The sequence below is a fragment of the Chelon labrosus genome (assembly GCF_963514085.1).
Source record: "Chelon labrosus genome assembly, chromosome: 2".
Taxonomy (NCBI): Eukaryota; Metazoa; Chordata; class Actinopteri; order Mugiliformes; family Mugilidae; genus Chelon; species Chelon labrosus.
Genome location: NC_140338.1, coordinates 20,065,351 through 20,082,079, shown reverse-complemented (window position 1 = coordinate 20,082,079; position 16,729 = coordinate 20,065,351). Strand labels below are relative to the sequence as shown.

Genomic DNA, 16,729 nt, shown 5'->3' with positions numbered 1-16,729 from the left:
AGAGTGAGGACCGAGAGCGCGGATCGATGAAACTCCTTTTTTTTTTTTTTTTTTTTTTTGCGTAGGTTAGCCTGATGGGCAGGCAGCCCCCCAAACCAGTAACATACATTATATGGTCGCAGTAATTTCCTGCTTTATTGCCGTTTTATTATGTAATTAACATTTAAATCTAGGACGTGGATCATATAGCCAAACTGTACTGCATTTACTGAAGTAAACCACTATGTTTTTTACACTTAGGCACCTTTTTTGCCATTTTTTAATTTTTTTTATTAATATATTAATAAAAAAAATCTCTTCTATATAGTCTGTAAATAGTCTCTTCTACTTTACATCTCATCTGAGAACATTGTTTCACCCCACTACATCCATCTGGCATCACTCAGCCTATTAGGCCCATAACTCAATGCAGAAACCTATTACCCATAGGTCGAGTGTATTTATCAAATATTGATTTCATAGTGTCGAGCTACAGCATTAACAGACACTAATAATCTAATAGGCTACTCTGTGGCCTAATCCTGTCTATTATTATCCATTATAATGGATAGATTACCTTTACTCTAGACCAGGGGTCTTCAACGTTTTCCAGGCCAAGTACCCCCACACTGATGGAGAGACGGAGCGGGGACCCCCTACTTATGTATATGTGTATTTAAAGACACAAATTTACGGGAAGATGAATTTTGGCGACCCTCCTGCAGTACCTCTGTGGACCCCCTAGGGGTCGCGGACCCCCTGTTGAAGACCTCTGCTCTAGACTGCATACTTTAATGGAAGAACTTTTCAGAACACCTCTGTATTTGTAGCTGCAAATTTGCAGGGAGTACATTTTATAAAAAGTTGTTATTGACGAGATATTGTAAGCTTTTGCCTTCAACACCCAAACTTTCTGTGTAAGCTATGCGGTCTTCACATCTTGACTGGGGAGACACATCATTAAGAGAACAGAAGAGTAGTGAATAAAGGATTATCTAAGAATACACTGTCCCCCTCCCCGTGTGTGTATGTGACCGATTGAAATACGTTTTGGGATATTATTGTGAGTGTGTGTGTGTGTATATGTGTGTGTGTGAGAGAGAGAGTTCGCTGATTGGAGGAGGCATATCGGAACGTCAAACAAAAGCGCCGCGTCTGTTGACATCATCACGCTGCGCCCATTCAATCACAAACATTTCCACTCTTTGTATAAACCGGCGTACACCGAAACTCACTCAGATAAGCGGAGTTAGCATGCGGTGAATCCCCTTTATATTCTCCAGACGACCCCTTCTTCTTTAATGCATCCGTGGTTGACCGGCTTAACAGGGCAACCAATACCGTGGCGAATTTTAAGACGGTGTCTACAAATTTAACAATTACGCCAGGGCAAAAACATAAAAAAAACATTTAAAAAAACCCCAATACAGCTCGAGTGTACCGGTGCACATAACGAGCGCACCCATTGTGATTTTTAGCGGCTGCCCAACATTAGCTGATGGTTGGCTGCTGTTATTGCTAGCTACTAAACTTATATGATGATATTTATATAACAGCGTTTTACTAGTTTATCAGAAACCATTATAAGAGTCGAAATGAACAGCCGGCTTCAGGAAATCCGCGAGAGACAAAAACTTAGGCGGCAGCTGTTAGCTCAACAGGCAAGTACAGTGAGCTCCTTAGTTAGCAAGTAGCTAAGTTATTTATCAACTTAACCGGTAAGCTAACGTTGTTCCGCTAATTATCCGTGGAGCTGCAAGACAACGTTGCAAACAACGTTGCAAACAACGTTAACGATAACTTTAGAGCTGCATGTGAAATGCAGGGAGTTGTGTCGTACAACTATATCCATAGGTGGAAACTTATCTGACGCACTTTCTTTCATACATTTACACGGGTCGCCCTCGATGGGACTTAATGGGAGAAATATCCTCAGTGCAAGTGTAAATGGAAGACATTAACATGTTGAAGCTATTAGAGACATTTCAATTAACCACAATAAAGAATATAGAGTTGAAGTACAAAGTACTTCACTGCATAAGCAGTAGTTACACTGTGTGGAATTAAGCAGATGTCTGCTCATGTTTGTATATTGTGTAATAAATCTAATTTAAAAATACGTGATTTTACACTTTCTCATTTGTGTCTTAACCACAGCTGGGAGCTGAAAGCGCGGACAGCATTGGAGCTGTCCTGAACAGCAAAGATGAACTGAAAGAGATAGAGGAGACCAGAGAAACATGCAGGTACGATATAAATCAGTCCACACCCGAAACAGCAGAAAAGCCACACAGGTTAGTATTGGCAGAAACGTGTGGTGCACTTGAAGGCAGAAAAGTAATGTGTAGCGCGGGCTGGATTTCTTTTCTCTCAGTCCACTGCATGAACACTTACCCCTCCTTTTGTGTTCAAGACACAATAAAAAAACGCCTAATGTGAATTTTGTGCTTTGGTTTGACAGAGCAATGTATTTAAGATGTCTGTTATTTTTTGCAGGGCGTCCTACGATAGCTTGGCACCCCCGTCGAAAAAGAAGGCACAGACAGAGGGAGAAGACACAGAGGAGGATGTGGAAGAACAAAAGGTGAATTGCATACCAGTGGGCATTAAGAATCTGCATGGCTTACAGACCTCACAGTATATAGTGATGATGGTAAACCTTATTTTTGGAGCACCATTTGAGCAAATGTTGTGGCGTGTTGCAAAGGAACACAAAAATTTGGACATGTTGTTGAGGAAGTATTTCTGATATTTTCAACGTTTAGGCAGCAAGGAACTGAACATCCCGAGGCTCTTCGGCCTCAGGGAAGTAGTGGAGAATAATGTTGTAGCCCAGACTGTGGCATGTGGGAGTTATCTCTGTCTTTTTAAAGCAGGGTTAAAGCAGGGCTAACTGGGCTATTATACAGACATTATACAACTGATGAATAAGCCTTTTAATATATCACATGTTTAATTAAAAATTTATCAGTTTAGAAGTCTGCATCAGGTTGTGAACACAAACTTGGCAACAACAAAGATGTGCTTACTCAACCAAATAACAGAAACCACTAAGGGGTTTCGGTTGACATTTCAGGTCATTAGGCTGCTACTTTATTAAGGTGGTATGTGGCAGCTATTTTAGCTGTTTACCAAATCATATTCAAGTTACAGTTATTTAATGAATATGAGACGAAAGTGCAGACTCTCCACCCAAATTACCGGAAAGCTGTAGGAATCACAGCTCATAAATGTGTAGTCTACAGTTTGTAAGGGACCAAGAGTGAGTAGACAGATTGGAATGGTTTTGATTTGTTTTCAGTTACGGCGTGTGCTTTTGGAATAGTTTCCTGTGAACCCACAACATGCGGTTAAATGGAAATTGAAAGACAAACATAAGCAATGCAAGACAGCTGCACTGTCAAAGAATCGCGAAGAAGGAAACACATTTTTGAATGACTTTTCACTTAAGGCTATCATTTCCTATAAAGGAACTTTATAGGAAATGATAGAACTCAACAATGTCCCATTATTTGTTTTCCGCTTTACTTGTAGTTGGTAACTTCTATCATGATTTCAGTATTATTCATGTTTCATAAATTGCTATGTGATAAAATTACTCTTTCCTGTATTGTTTTTTTTTTTTTTTTGGACTTCTTCCTCACAAGCAAAATGAAAATCTCGTTGTGGTTTTGTGTTTTAGGATGAGGTGGAAGTTCAGCAACCAGATGAAGGCAACCCATATGAGGAAGTGTACAAGGATTCAAGTACTTTCCTAAAGGTTGGGAATATGTTTTTTGTGTGACTACTTTTGTGTAGACTGTCGAGCAAAATGAATGTGTTTTTATTGCTTCACTGGGGTAAATGAACACGTTTCCTGACTATGAAAAGGAATAAATTGTATTTCTGGCGCAATATCACCTGCTACACAGGTGTATGGAGGAGGAAAAGAAATTGTAGAAAGGTTATGACTATGAAACAAAGCAATATTGGAAAATATCCCCCAAAACTGACGGCACAAATCTTATATGTGTTGCCATGTGAAAAACCTGTGCCGCTTCAAGCAGCACAAAAACCTTTTATTGACAAAACCAAGTCTGCTGGAAGTAATAAACAACAATCAAAAGATCATGGAGAAGTTAGAGTCTATTTTTAACTTGTGACACAAAGCTGGAAGGACAAGTTTGGAAGCATTAAATATCCTTCATGGAACATTCCTAGCACGCAGCAGTTGAGTTTCGCTGTAAAATGTTGGTTAACCTGTACACACAAGATACGGTCAGTTGAATGACGGTAGAAGTCTGAGAGTACGCCTTCATATTGTGGCAACTAGCCATGCGGTTACCGGTGAGGAAAATAGATGTCACACAGCTGTGTCACTAAAAAAATGTCGCTATATTTCACAATATCGATTCACTTTCTGTTGAATGTGCTTAATCAGTGCTTTAGTGCAGATTCAGTTGATATATTGTGAGAATGTCCTCAGCTATGAGGGCACGGTGCGGGACCTGAATGACGAACAGTGTGTACATTTTAATAACGGTGACTGTGACAACTACTAATACTTGGATAACAACAACACAATGGATCGCTCTGCCATTATATTTTTGTTTATTGAACTAAGAATAGTTTTGAATTGAGTCTAGATAGATATAGATCAACATGCAGATCAAATCAGTTATTGTGTTTAATAATAATAATCAGCTCTATAAAGCAACAATAAGATCCACAGGATTACTGCTGTTTATGTAAGGCCTTCGTTTAAAACAACTTGGTCCTGCATGATTGATTAGAAATTAATTTAGATATATTAACATACAGATAATGCAGATATGTTTTTCTAATGATTCTTCCTTGTGCTCTCAGCTCTTCTTGCCCCGTTTATTGTCTCTTAATTTATTCATTCTCAGGGTACCCAGAGTTTGAACCCTCACAATGACTACTGTCAGCACTTTGTGGACACAGGACACAGGCCACAAAATTTCATCAGAGACGTTGGTGAGTGTTTGTGTGTTTGTGTGCGCATGCGTGCTTCCGTGTGAGTCTGACCCCCATGTGTTCCGTCCCTTAGGCTTGGCTGATCGATTTGAAGAATACCCTAAACTCCGAGAGCTGATCAGACTGAAGGATGAACTCATCTCCAGCACCAACATTCCTCCTATGTATGCTAAATAATAACATGTCATTATTATGGGAATAATGGGAATTGCAGATAGCCTAAATTAAGGCGATGCCATGTGTCTTTAGGTACCTCCAAGCTGACCCCGAGCACTTTGACCTGCAGGATTTGAAGTGCAAATTTGATGTGATTTTGCTTGAGCCTCCTTTAGAGGAATACTACAGAGAATCGGGCATCAGCCGCACTGAACGTTTCTGGACCTGGGACGATGTATGTATTTATCTTTGACTCTGTTTTTCCATTAGCAGTTTGGCCTAGTAAGTGAATAAATATTGAAAGTCTTTATGATTGGCATTCAGGCCACAACAAGAACAGGGAGGCACATCAACCTAAGAATTAACTGGAACCCAGTGGCTGATATAAAGGAAAAGACAAATAATTTGTTGGTGGTTACACACAGAAACAAGGAACTAGAATGACCTTGCTGTCGTACAGATGTGAAAACCATGCTGTCAGACTAAATCCTTGGAATGACACAGGAAACTAATTGGTATATTCACAATCCATAGGGTATCTTTATGACGTCATGTACACCCACTCTTTTTTCCATTTTCTTCATGGTCATAGATCATGAGATTGGAGATTGAGGAGATTTCAGCGTTACGTTCCTTTGTCTTTCTCTGGTGTGGCTCTGGTGAAGGACTGGACTTGGGCAGAATGGTAACACAATTCACTCAAAATCACATGTTAAATTGCAGGCAAACACTGTATTCACAATTTCCTATTTTCTTTATCAATGACAGAAGGGTATTATTTTCACTAGTTGTGAAACCATAATTCTCTGAGTTACTCAGAAACTTGTTGGTCTAGTGAACATCTGTTACCTGAGTTGGGCAATAGTTATGACAGTTTGTTAAACCGCACCGCACCCTACCTGTTTCGTGTTAAGAAAACAGAAAAGGACTATTTGCTTTGTCTTGTGGTCGTTAAATGGATTTTTCTATAGTGTTTACCAGAACAGGTATGTTTATACTACTGTGCTTTTTTTCCCCTTTGTGTTTCACCTCAAGTATGCAGACAAGATTTTTCTCATTGTCTGTCCATTCCTTTGGGACATGAGAGACAGTGTCTAATTTAACTAAATATTCACATTTATACAGAGACAAGAAGATGCCAGCGTTTATATTTGACCTTTTATATTTTTTGAAACTAGAAACAATAAGAGTTCAGCATGTTCAATTGTTGGACAAACTGCCAGATCTAATATCTGGCAGTTTTAGATTAAAAAAATTAACAAAATGTTTTTGACACTCTCGTTTTCATCAAAAGCACCAAAAGACCAAGACAATAAAGAAAACAAAATGTGCACCAGTCTTTCTCTACAGTGGCCTCTGGAAAACCATAAATCCTCCTTAAAAACCATTGACCAATAAAACTGATATGATCGTCAGAAACTGATGTTATTGGTTTTTTTTGTTTTGTTTTTTTCAGAAATTAGGTTTCAAAGAAAAACTTGTCAATTTTTCTTGTGACTTCCAGTATGTAGACAAATGCATACTGTGCGTGCACTGTTTGTTTCATTAACATAAATCTGAGATTTAGCAAATAAATTAACCAGTGAGTATTTATGACCTTTAATCAAATGCATGCGTGGCCCATACTGTGCAGTATATTATAGTGCTTACCCTGATTACACCGATTACAGTGTTTGAGGAAGTGGGGCTTTAGGAGGTGTGAGGATATCTGCTGGATCAAGACCAATAAGAATAACCCAGGAAAGACCAAAGCACTGGATCCAAAAGCAGTGTTCCAGAGGACCAAGGTACAGTAAACATATACTACACTATACAAACACAGCAGTACTGTCAAATTGTCACATTTTCATATTAGTGAAAATATTATACAGTATCTAGTATCTAGTCTGGGGTTAGCCTGGCATTGCTTGAAAGAGCTGCATATGATAGATTTGGAGTTCAACCATTGTAAAATTGTGACATACAACGCATTTGTTCCAGGAGCACTGTCTTATGGGAATCAAAGGAACGGTGCGTCGGAGCACTGATGGTGATTTCATCCATGCGAATGTGGACATTGACTTAATCATCACCGAGGAGCCTGAGATGGGAAATGTAGAGAAGCCTGTGGAGATCTTCCACATCATTGAGCACTTCTGTTTAGGACGCAGGAGGTTGCACCTGTTTGGACGAGACTCAACGATCAGACCAGGTGAGATGGATGTGCTCTTGTCTTGGAAAGATTGACCAATGTATTTAAGGGGATAACGGTATGTTACTTGTTTGATTTTAGTTCTTCTGTTCCTCTGTCTCTGCCTGTTTATTAACACGCATGTCGTCTGTTTTTGCCATCCTCACCTTCTAGGCTGGCTGACGGTGGGTCCTACCTTGACAAACACCAACTTTAACCCAGAGGCCTATGCCTCGCATTTTGCTTTGCCCAGCTCTCACCTGTCTGGATGCACTGAGGAAATAGAGAGGCTCCGGCCCAAATCTCCCCCTGCTAAGATGAAGTCGGACCGTGGTGGCGGAGCACCCAGAGGGGGGCGTGGGGGGCCAAATGCTGGAAGAGGTGGAGACAGAGGCAGAGAAAGAAACCGACCAAATTTCCGCGGGGACAGAGGAGGGTTCAGGGGCAGGGGAGGACCACATAGGGGGTTTCCACCTCGCTAGAGCTCAAAGAACTCATGCCAACCAGACTGATGTTAGTAGCTCCCGTCTGCATTGTCTGCAAATACAAGCATTTTTTGTAATGCAGTTTGTATGGTTAGTATGTGGCAGTGAAGAAGTTAGTATAATTGATCTTGTTTATTTTTATGTTTTGGTTTGTTTATATTTTTTCATGGATATAGTTAAGACTGAACGGGTATTGCCGGAATAAAATTTCTTTACACCGATTGTGTTTATGCATCGCTTTGTGTATTAGGTTTATTCTTTTCATTGAACGTCTATGCAGTTGTAGAAATAATCTAAATATTATTGTGCTTAGAGAATGGGTGATTGAAAGTCTTTCTGTGCAAGTGGATGGTAAAATAACACAAAGCATCAAGCAAGATGCACTCACAAAACTTTACAGGTGTGGCTTTTCACTCAAAATGAAAGCCTCTAATCCTAACCACCTCGAGAACTCATTGGTCGGAGCATCACAGCTGGTGTGACCGTATCGCAAGATGGTTCCCACTTTTGTTTTAAATGTTTTTCTTTTACCATCAACTGAAGGCAGGGATCACTCATGATTGCTTTTTTTTTTTGTTTTTGGTCTAAGTATTTGACGTGTGTCAGCGCAGTACGTACGTCAGCCCAGCTAAAGATGATTGGCCGAGTCTGTTCATGCTCTTCTTGCGTGCTGTAAAGCATCTATGGAGAATTCAAGGTGTGGTACAACTTGAGGAATGCCAGACATCTCCCCAAGATACTATTTCAGTGCACATACTCACTGTGGGTCTGGTTTTTCTTTACAGTTATATCTCCAAAAGAAACAATGCAAAGGCGACAATGTAGATGTTATCTAAAAATAGAACTCTAGCAGTGTCCAACAGTCCAGTTCAGTGAACTGCTGGAAACCACCACTGCTGCTTAACGCTTTAGTTTTAAAAACGTGGACAACAATTCTTTGGGGACCTCAAGCAATTTCCCAAAACTGCTTCCTTCACCTTCAACACGGGAACATGCCAGGATAACGAATCTCTAGGACTTTTGAATTGGATTTTTATGTTCCGCGTTAGTGTGACTGTTATTCACAGTGTGAGGAGTTAAAATGACAGATTTTATCAGCGTGATAACATCACAACCTAGCAAAATAAAGTCACAAAACATTACTGTTTGTTTGTAGTTGAAATCAAATTGAAGGTGGGTACTGTGTACTCAAGGAGATTGTTATCATAGTTTTGTATACTTTCTTATCCATTTGTCATAAGATAAAGCATTTTAAACGTGACACTGGATGATTTTATTTTTCTGTCTAATTCACAAAACATTGATATAGTAAGATTAAACAGATCATGATAGATGGTAGATAATGTACACTGAGTAAACGTAGCAATGTACCTAGCTGGTCTTGGCGGTCTTGACCAGGTGCATAAAATGTTAAGTGTTTTGTGAAGAACTGAACGGGTTTACCCAAAATACATGCAAGCAGACTTCCAGTAAGTAAGCAGCAGTGATTGACATACACTCTTTCAGCTGGCCCCTGGCCAACTGTCGTTAAAAATCTTCAATTGTTACAGGTGAGAAAGTCACAGGAAGGAACTTGATCATGTTTGTCGTGTTGGCTGGCTGATGAATAGTCCTTGTACTGAAGTAGGGTGTACTCTGTTTGCATCAAAGCGACACATTATTAAACCAACTCGTGAGACAGTGTTTTGACTTTGTATTTCGAAGTTAAAAGATTCACCATCTGTTTTGTAGCAGCACTCGTGTAAATTAATTCTCCTGTTTTATGTTTGTATCAGGCTGTACAGTATAATACACGCTGTCCCCAATTCACAATTCTCAAAATAACACCAGATGTGACATGCTTTGGACCTATATTACTGCTTAGTCACCATTATAGTCCGCTCTGATGTACCGTGAGGACAGGAGCCGGAAAACTTGTCTTCACTAGAATGATTGTTATCAGAACTAGAGAAAAATAGTTTTGAAGTATGCTTGGTGAGGTCAGCCGGGACAAAAAGACAAACAAAACAAAGCAGTCTTTTCAATTACACATGCTTGGGCAACAAATGCTGACAGGTTTCTAGTTGGATTCCAAGAATGTGACTGAACAAATCGCTTTTGTACTGAATGCAGGGCACCTATAAGTGTTCATAATACATTTACACAGTGTCCTGACTCCATAAATCTCAACTATTAACTGTCTAAAATACAATATTAAAGTCTGTATCCAAGTAGATGTAACAGTACTGCTGCATAGGTGGCCTTGAGAGGAGTTAGGGTTAGAAAATTTACTACACTTTAAATTTGTCTGTTTGAGTGATTCAATGTTCTACTTTAAAGGGTCAAAATTTGACAAACTTGACAAAATCCTGACAACCTTTCAGTGTTGAAACGTCACCAGTTGATGAATGAGTAGAATTACCCGTGTTGTTATAGCATTTTTAAAATGACTGAATACAATTGTGAAGCTCTCCTCACTGTGTGTCTTTGATAAATTAAACTGCCTTGCTTTTCAAGGTGTGGCTGCTCGAACACTGTAACCATTAATAATTTGTCAGCTGGATAATCCACCATCATTTAAAATAAAACTTTCCTCATAAAGTGAGCAGATCTACAGCTAAACAGCACAGCCACACACACAATCATTATTTGATTATCTCTTTAAACATGTACACTGATCAGGCATAACATTATGACCACCTTCCCAATATTGTGTAGGTCTCCCTTTGTGCATCCAAAACAGTTGTGACTCATCAGAGAATGGACATGGGCCTTCTGAGGGTGTCCTGTGGTGTCTGGCAACAGAATGTTGTTAGCGGGGGCCTTTGGGTCCTATGGGTTGAGGGGAGGGGCCTCTGTGGATCAGGCTTGTTCCAGTGCATCCCACAGATACTCATTTTGGGATCTAGTGAATTTGGAGGCCAGGTCAACACCTTGTGCTGTTTTTCATGTTTTTTGAGTTGTTCCTAAAGCGTTTTTGTGTGTGTGCCATCAAGGAGTGTCATTGCTATGAGGTGGGCAGGTCTGGTCTGGTCTAGGGGGGTGGTCCAACATCCACACTAATGCCAGGTCCAAAAGTTTCTCAGAATAACATTGAATTGTCACAAGATCATCAGTGTTATTCACTTCTCCTGTCAGTGTTTTTTATGTTGTGGCTGATGGATATAATTAGATCAGTGCATCACTGTATGACTAGAGGATTAAGTTTCTGTATAACTGTTTTCAGCAGTGAGTTTCTTGGATACTCTTGTATTATGAATATATACGTACAGCCGGACTTTAGAAAAGCCTCACACGAACTGAATCTCAGATAATAATCTCGACTTGTTTGTCCAGAATGTTGACAAACCAGATTCGGTTGAGGGATTCTTCTGGAGACTTCTGGAGTGCCCAGAAAGGTTACTGCGTTGGTTTTTCTTTACTATTTCATATTGTACAGTGGATTTAAAAAGTGTATGTCCCTGTTTAAACAGCATTTATCTTTTCATTTAAACAAGTCAAACAAAGACAATTCTTATCAGAACTTTCACATATTTCATTTCAAAACTGCAACACACGCAATGACACTGAAAAACAAAGTGGCATACTGCAGTGCCAACATTAGTATGCAGACAGATTTACATGTAGCCGTGTTCAGAATCAAATTCTCATCAAGCTCATAAAAAATAGTACACTCCTGTCTTAACCGTTTTTGAAGGATATATATTTTTTTTTTTTTACATCTTCTTGCTTACTGCTCCAAGAGCTAAGGCCACAAACGGTTTTCCAACTGTCAATGTTCAAATTATTTCAAGTTATTGTTGAAAGTTATAGCAGTCCAAAATTCATCAGGATTCAAAAGCACATAAGTGAGAAAACACCATAATCGTAGTGAAGCATGGTGGTCTTTGTCTTCGTCGCCCTCTGGGGCTGCTTTTCTTCAGCATTTGTTGTCTTCAGCTTGGGGCTTTAGTGACGGTGGAGGGAGTCATTAACAGCTCCAAGTATCTTAAAGTATCTGAATCTTATAGACAATCTGTTTGGGGGTGGGGTTGCTGAAGATGTTGATGTTGGTACACAGTCATGTTCAATATAGTTAAGATTTAAGTTGCAGATTATATTGTAATTATGAAAGTAAGTGTTGTTTCTTGACCTATAATATCTCTCTTTTGATCCACTGTCTTTGAGCCAGAGTCTTCACCAAATATATTTTTCACATTTTAACTAAAACTCTTTAAGTTGTGTATTATTGTATGTCATGCACTTATATATTTACTTGCTTCATAGCAGCAACTCTACCATTTTAACCTTTAAAAGCCACTGTAGGTAGTTTTAAAACAGAGCTATGCATGCAATTTCTTTTTGTGACTTTATATATATATGTATATATATATAAATATATTTATATATATATGTATATATATATATATATATATATATATATATGAATGATATCATATTATTATTACTAACGGTAAGTAACTGCTACTTCCAGTACTGCTAAACAACACAACTATATTACTATGTATGTACGCTATGATGGATCTCTCACAAAAACATGTGGACTGCATTTTTGGTGTGTACAATTGTGACACAGTTTACAGTAAGTCACAAAAGAATAAAGTGACTGACAACCCCGATATGTTGAACACATAGGCGGGTGGAAGGTTGAAAAGCCCCTGAAGCTGTCAGTCTTCTTTTGCTATCCGAACTTCTCTCTCTGGAATGTGGGGAAACCTGACTGAAGTGTTGGAATTGTTTTGTCTTTCAGTACTTTTTGAAGCTACAACATTATGCTGTATTTCCCATCCATGTTGCTGTTGTGGTGTTTTGTGTCATACGTACACACTCTCCACTTCTTTTGTAGACATCAGGAGACACAAGGAGTTGCACAGAACCGCTTTCCGATGTAAGCAAATGTAGCAGTGTATGGCGGGAGATGTTCTAAAAACTTAATTTTTACACAGTTTCACTCTGTGTTAAAGATCTCCATCCAGGTGTACTTTCCATTTGACCTGTACTTTCAAGGAAGGTAGTAGCAAAGATAGCACATAGAAGTGTTTGAAGCATGACAAAACAACTGGTTTCAGATTTACCAGCAGCGATAAGATCGTTGCTGTTAAGTTTAAATTAGTTTCTGCAATATTGCCCAATACAGCTGATTGTTTCCAACATGAAAGTGGTTATAAAAAGAAACACCAAAACGCACACAAAACTGCCCACAACATTAGATCAGTGTTAGTGATCTAAATCTAAAGCTTAGTGCTTTATCCACCTGGACTGCTTAGGCCAGTGCAGCATGTCATTAATCGAAGCATAGAAATCATACAGAAACAAACCACGCCAACGCACTGACTCACATCCAGCTATTATGAAGCCGTTTGATGACTTTGTGTAGTTGACTGATAGGACTACGGAGCCCATTCTTTAGTCTTTAGAAAACAGAAGCTCAAAAATCAATGTACCAAACACTTCTTATCGTGTGCAGACAGACTCATGACAATACAAAAGACATCTTAATCTTTGCAAAAGCAGAACACATTCAGTGATCTCTCTCACACACATGTACACACCCACACACACACACAGAGAGTGTTTCTGAAGGAGTTAATGCACAATGGTTTAGTTTCAAATAATTTAAAAACTACCTAGAAAAAACAATAAGCACCAAAAGGATCTCAAACCAGTTAGGTTTGCCTACCCAACTATATTTTAACCTGCAACTTGTATATATTACTCATTGCATCAGGCTGGTATGATCACATTGCGAGACTGTCTCTAGTTGTTTTTCAGATTCAACATATTGCTATACGCTGAGTAGTTCAACTTAAAGTTTAGGGTGGTTTTAAGTCTAGTCATTTTTTTTTCTTCAGATAAATGCAGTTTAAAAAAAACAAAAAAAACAAAAGGAACATGTAGTGCAGTGTAAAGGTACGTAAATATGAAAACTGATTATTTTCAACCACAGTTGGAATTCGCATTAGAAAGCCTATGATCATCAATTATCATTTTCTAAGAAAAGTTTACATATGTACTTGTTTAACAACTTCTTTTTAACTACACAGAACATACAGTAAATGAAACTGAAACACAACATCTTTAGGTTGCCATTTCCTTGAAGAGCTCAAACCCACTGAATGCTATGTTAGAGCAAGCTTGTATATTACGGTGTCGGTATTCTTGTCAAATATACAGTGTAATACTCTCCCTGGCCAAAAAAAAGTCGCCACCTGGATTTAACAAAGCAAATGGGTATGAGCCTCCTATTGGATAATTACTGCATGGGTGATTATCTTTCAGCTGGCAACAATTTATTTAACCCCAACTGATGCAATGAGTAGCTTCTCATTTCTTAAACAACTATGTCGAAAGATACACTGGAGAAGGCTTTGCTCAGTGGTCAGAGTCTCCCATCATCAATACAAGATCTTGGTGAAAAATGAATGCAACACTGAATGGAAATAAATCTTGTGACCTTACAGAAGCTTATCAAAACAATGCCACAGCAAATGCGTGATGTAGTCAAAGTTAAAGACTTTTTTTTTTTCAGCCAGGCAGTTTATTATATATATTATTGTTCATATGTTTCTTGTTTCTTCTTCATCTGAAAGCTTTTCATGTGTTTTCCAGAGGTTGTGGTTGTAACTCCTAAACCTTCAAATAGCCTTCCTTATTCTATCGGATCTGCTGAATCCATAGTTATTGTAAACAGCCATTGAAAACTACTTTTCTTTTAGTCTTTTTCTTGGTTGCAAATATATGTATTATTTATTTATGCAGTTCCTATTTACGCGTTGCTGCCATAAAAAGGCAATATTCAAAAGGTTATTATACTAATTACAATGATTACTTTAATTATTGCTCTCTACCCAGTTTGTGTAGAATACAAAACAAAAAATGATAATAGTTGGTTTGCCACTTGCTCTCAAATATTTATTGCGTAATGCAGCTCTTTGTCAGTGGACTATAGAGCTCTTAGGAACATGTCAGGAAAGTCCCCTGAGTCAAAGTTTGAAATGTGAATTATGTGGATTTTATTCTGTGGCATCAGTTGGGCTGGTGAACTGACCGCTTTTTAATGCTGATTTGAAACAAAATCAAAGTGCATTCATTCCTTTCAGGACATTGTGTGTGTATAAGAGTATGTGTATCTGCGTGAGAGCACTGAATATGCTCTGCTTCTGCGTAGAGGATGACGCATACTATATTGTTATGAGGCTGTCTTCACATGACAAGCAGCATTTTGCAGTAGTTTGAGCTTACGTATATTGTCAATAAATGTCTTTAAATCACATCTGTTGTGCAAGTGTGCTGTGGCACAAGAAAACAACAACTTTAGCTTGTTATTTAAGCATTATTCTTTAGTGAGTCTCTAGTGTGCTTGTGGACAAGACAGGGCAACTTGAATTACACTGTGCCAAGAAGGATCAGGCCTATTCCATTAAGATAAACTTGGTTTTAGTACTTGGGATTCACACAAATGTCCTGATCTAAAGACAAATTACAATAAAAATAATAAATGAATAAAATCAAAAATAAGAAAACAAAACAAAGACTATAGAATATAGAAATAGTTTTTATATTTAATTTTTACAACATAGTTCTCCCATATTAACCTCTTAGATGTATACAGTAGAAGTCTGTATAGTCCCAGCAGGGTCTCAAAAGTGCCAAAAGTAGCTTTAAAATCCAACACTTAAAAACTGATTTTATTCAACATAATATACGCAGAATTTATCATGACTAGGCTCGCGCTAACACGAATTAGGATAAATGTAATGACTTGTTATAATCATGTCACTACATACATACGCATCAAGTACACATCTCTATATAAACATCAATAACACGTTGTTAAAACCTGAAGCACAGACTCTAGGTTTGCATGACGACAAACCTGCCTTTGACATGAGGACAAAGGAGATTTATTTGTTAAGACGTTCACAACAAAAGAAAATCAGATACAACACAATGAGGTGTATCTGGTGAGTAAATAAGATAATTCTTTAATTCATCCCACAGTAATGTCCCCTCATTCATAAAAGCTTCTGTCAAAGTAAACTGTTAAAGTAAACATATTTATAATTAGTAATTAGAAAGTATTGAGAGTGTGCTTTTCTCACTGATGTAGTTTTATATTGAACAGTGGCCGCTGGCTGGCTGGCTGGCTGGCCAGTGCTTCCTGATTTGTCTGTGTCCTCCTTCAGAGACTGGAGGGAAAAAAAGGGTGAGAGCGTGTAAGTCTACATTCTTCATTAAATGTATTAGTTGGGGAAATTCAAAATCTTACAGCAGCAAAGGGGACTTCACAATAGCACAATCTTCAAACAAGCACTAAATAAAAAGCAGCACACAATAGCAGGTAACTAAAAAGAAGAACATAATAAATAAGAGAACCCACTGACAGCAATTCTTTGCTGCTCCAGGTACTCACTGTCTTGTGTTGCCTTTATATCGCTGGTCAACAAGTGACATTAGAAATAATGTTTCCACACTGTGCCATTTAAATATATTCATTTAAAGTGTTAAAAAGCTGGGGCTCTGTCAGCATCTTACAGTTACGTATAGATTGATTAAAGAAGTTTAAGCTACCTAATATTAAGTAGTAATTATCTCTGTGTGTTGTCCAGTTAATACGTGTGTCCTGGACAGGCATGCAAGTATGTTAAACCCAGGTAGGTGGCAGATCTGAAACACTACTTTGTTACACTGGATTCGTTAGTACCTGCATGGATATATCACACTGTTGGATTAGAAAGTTGGCTACATGCTCTGAAAAAAACAAACAAAAAAAACACTTGCTGCTCACTAGCGATGCCAGTATATTTTCTCATGATCACAATTATAGTACAGGAATCCATCTGTCTCTTGCATACAAAACCATCGAAAGGATGTCAAATGTGTAAACTGTTGCACGCCCTCCGTCATATAATGCTATCGTTTTGCCATCGTGTACGTCATGGCAGGAATGACCATGTTAGCATACTGCAGAAGTCTAAAATTA

The 16,729-nt window shown here is 38.4% G+C and overlaps 1 protein-coding gene across 1 annotated transcript; it reads left to right on the top strand.

Moving 5' to 3' along the window:
* The first annotated feature begins 1,448 nt into the window (after positions 1 to 1,448).
* On the top strand, positions 1,449 to 7,988 carry mettl14 (methyltransferase 14, N6-adenosine-methyltransferase non-catalytic subunit). The gene is made up of 11 exons (XM_084571679.1): positions 1,449 to 1,640; positions 2,137 to 2,225; positions 2,476 to 2,563; positions 3,662 to 3,739; positions 4,869 to 4,956; positions 5,030 to 5,120; positions 5,206 to 5,347; positions 5,705 to 5,797; positions 6,783 to 6,899; positions 7,093 to 7,303; positions 7,457 to 7,988. Exons 1-11 carry the CDS (start codon positions 1,575 to 1,577, stop codon positions 7,762 to 7,764), a joined length of 1,371 nt encoding a protein of 456 aa, XP_084427805.1. The 5' UTR covers positions 1,449 to 1,574; the 3' UTR covers positions 7,765 to 7,988.
* Positions 7,989 to 16,729: the final 8,741 nt, after the last annotated feature.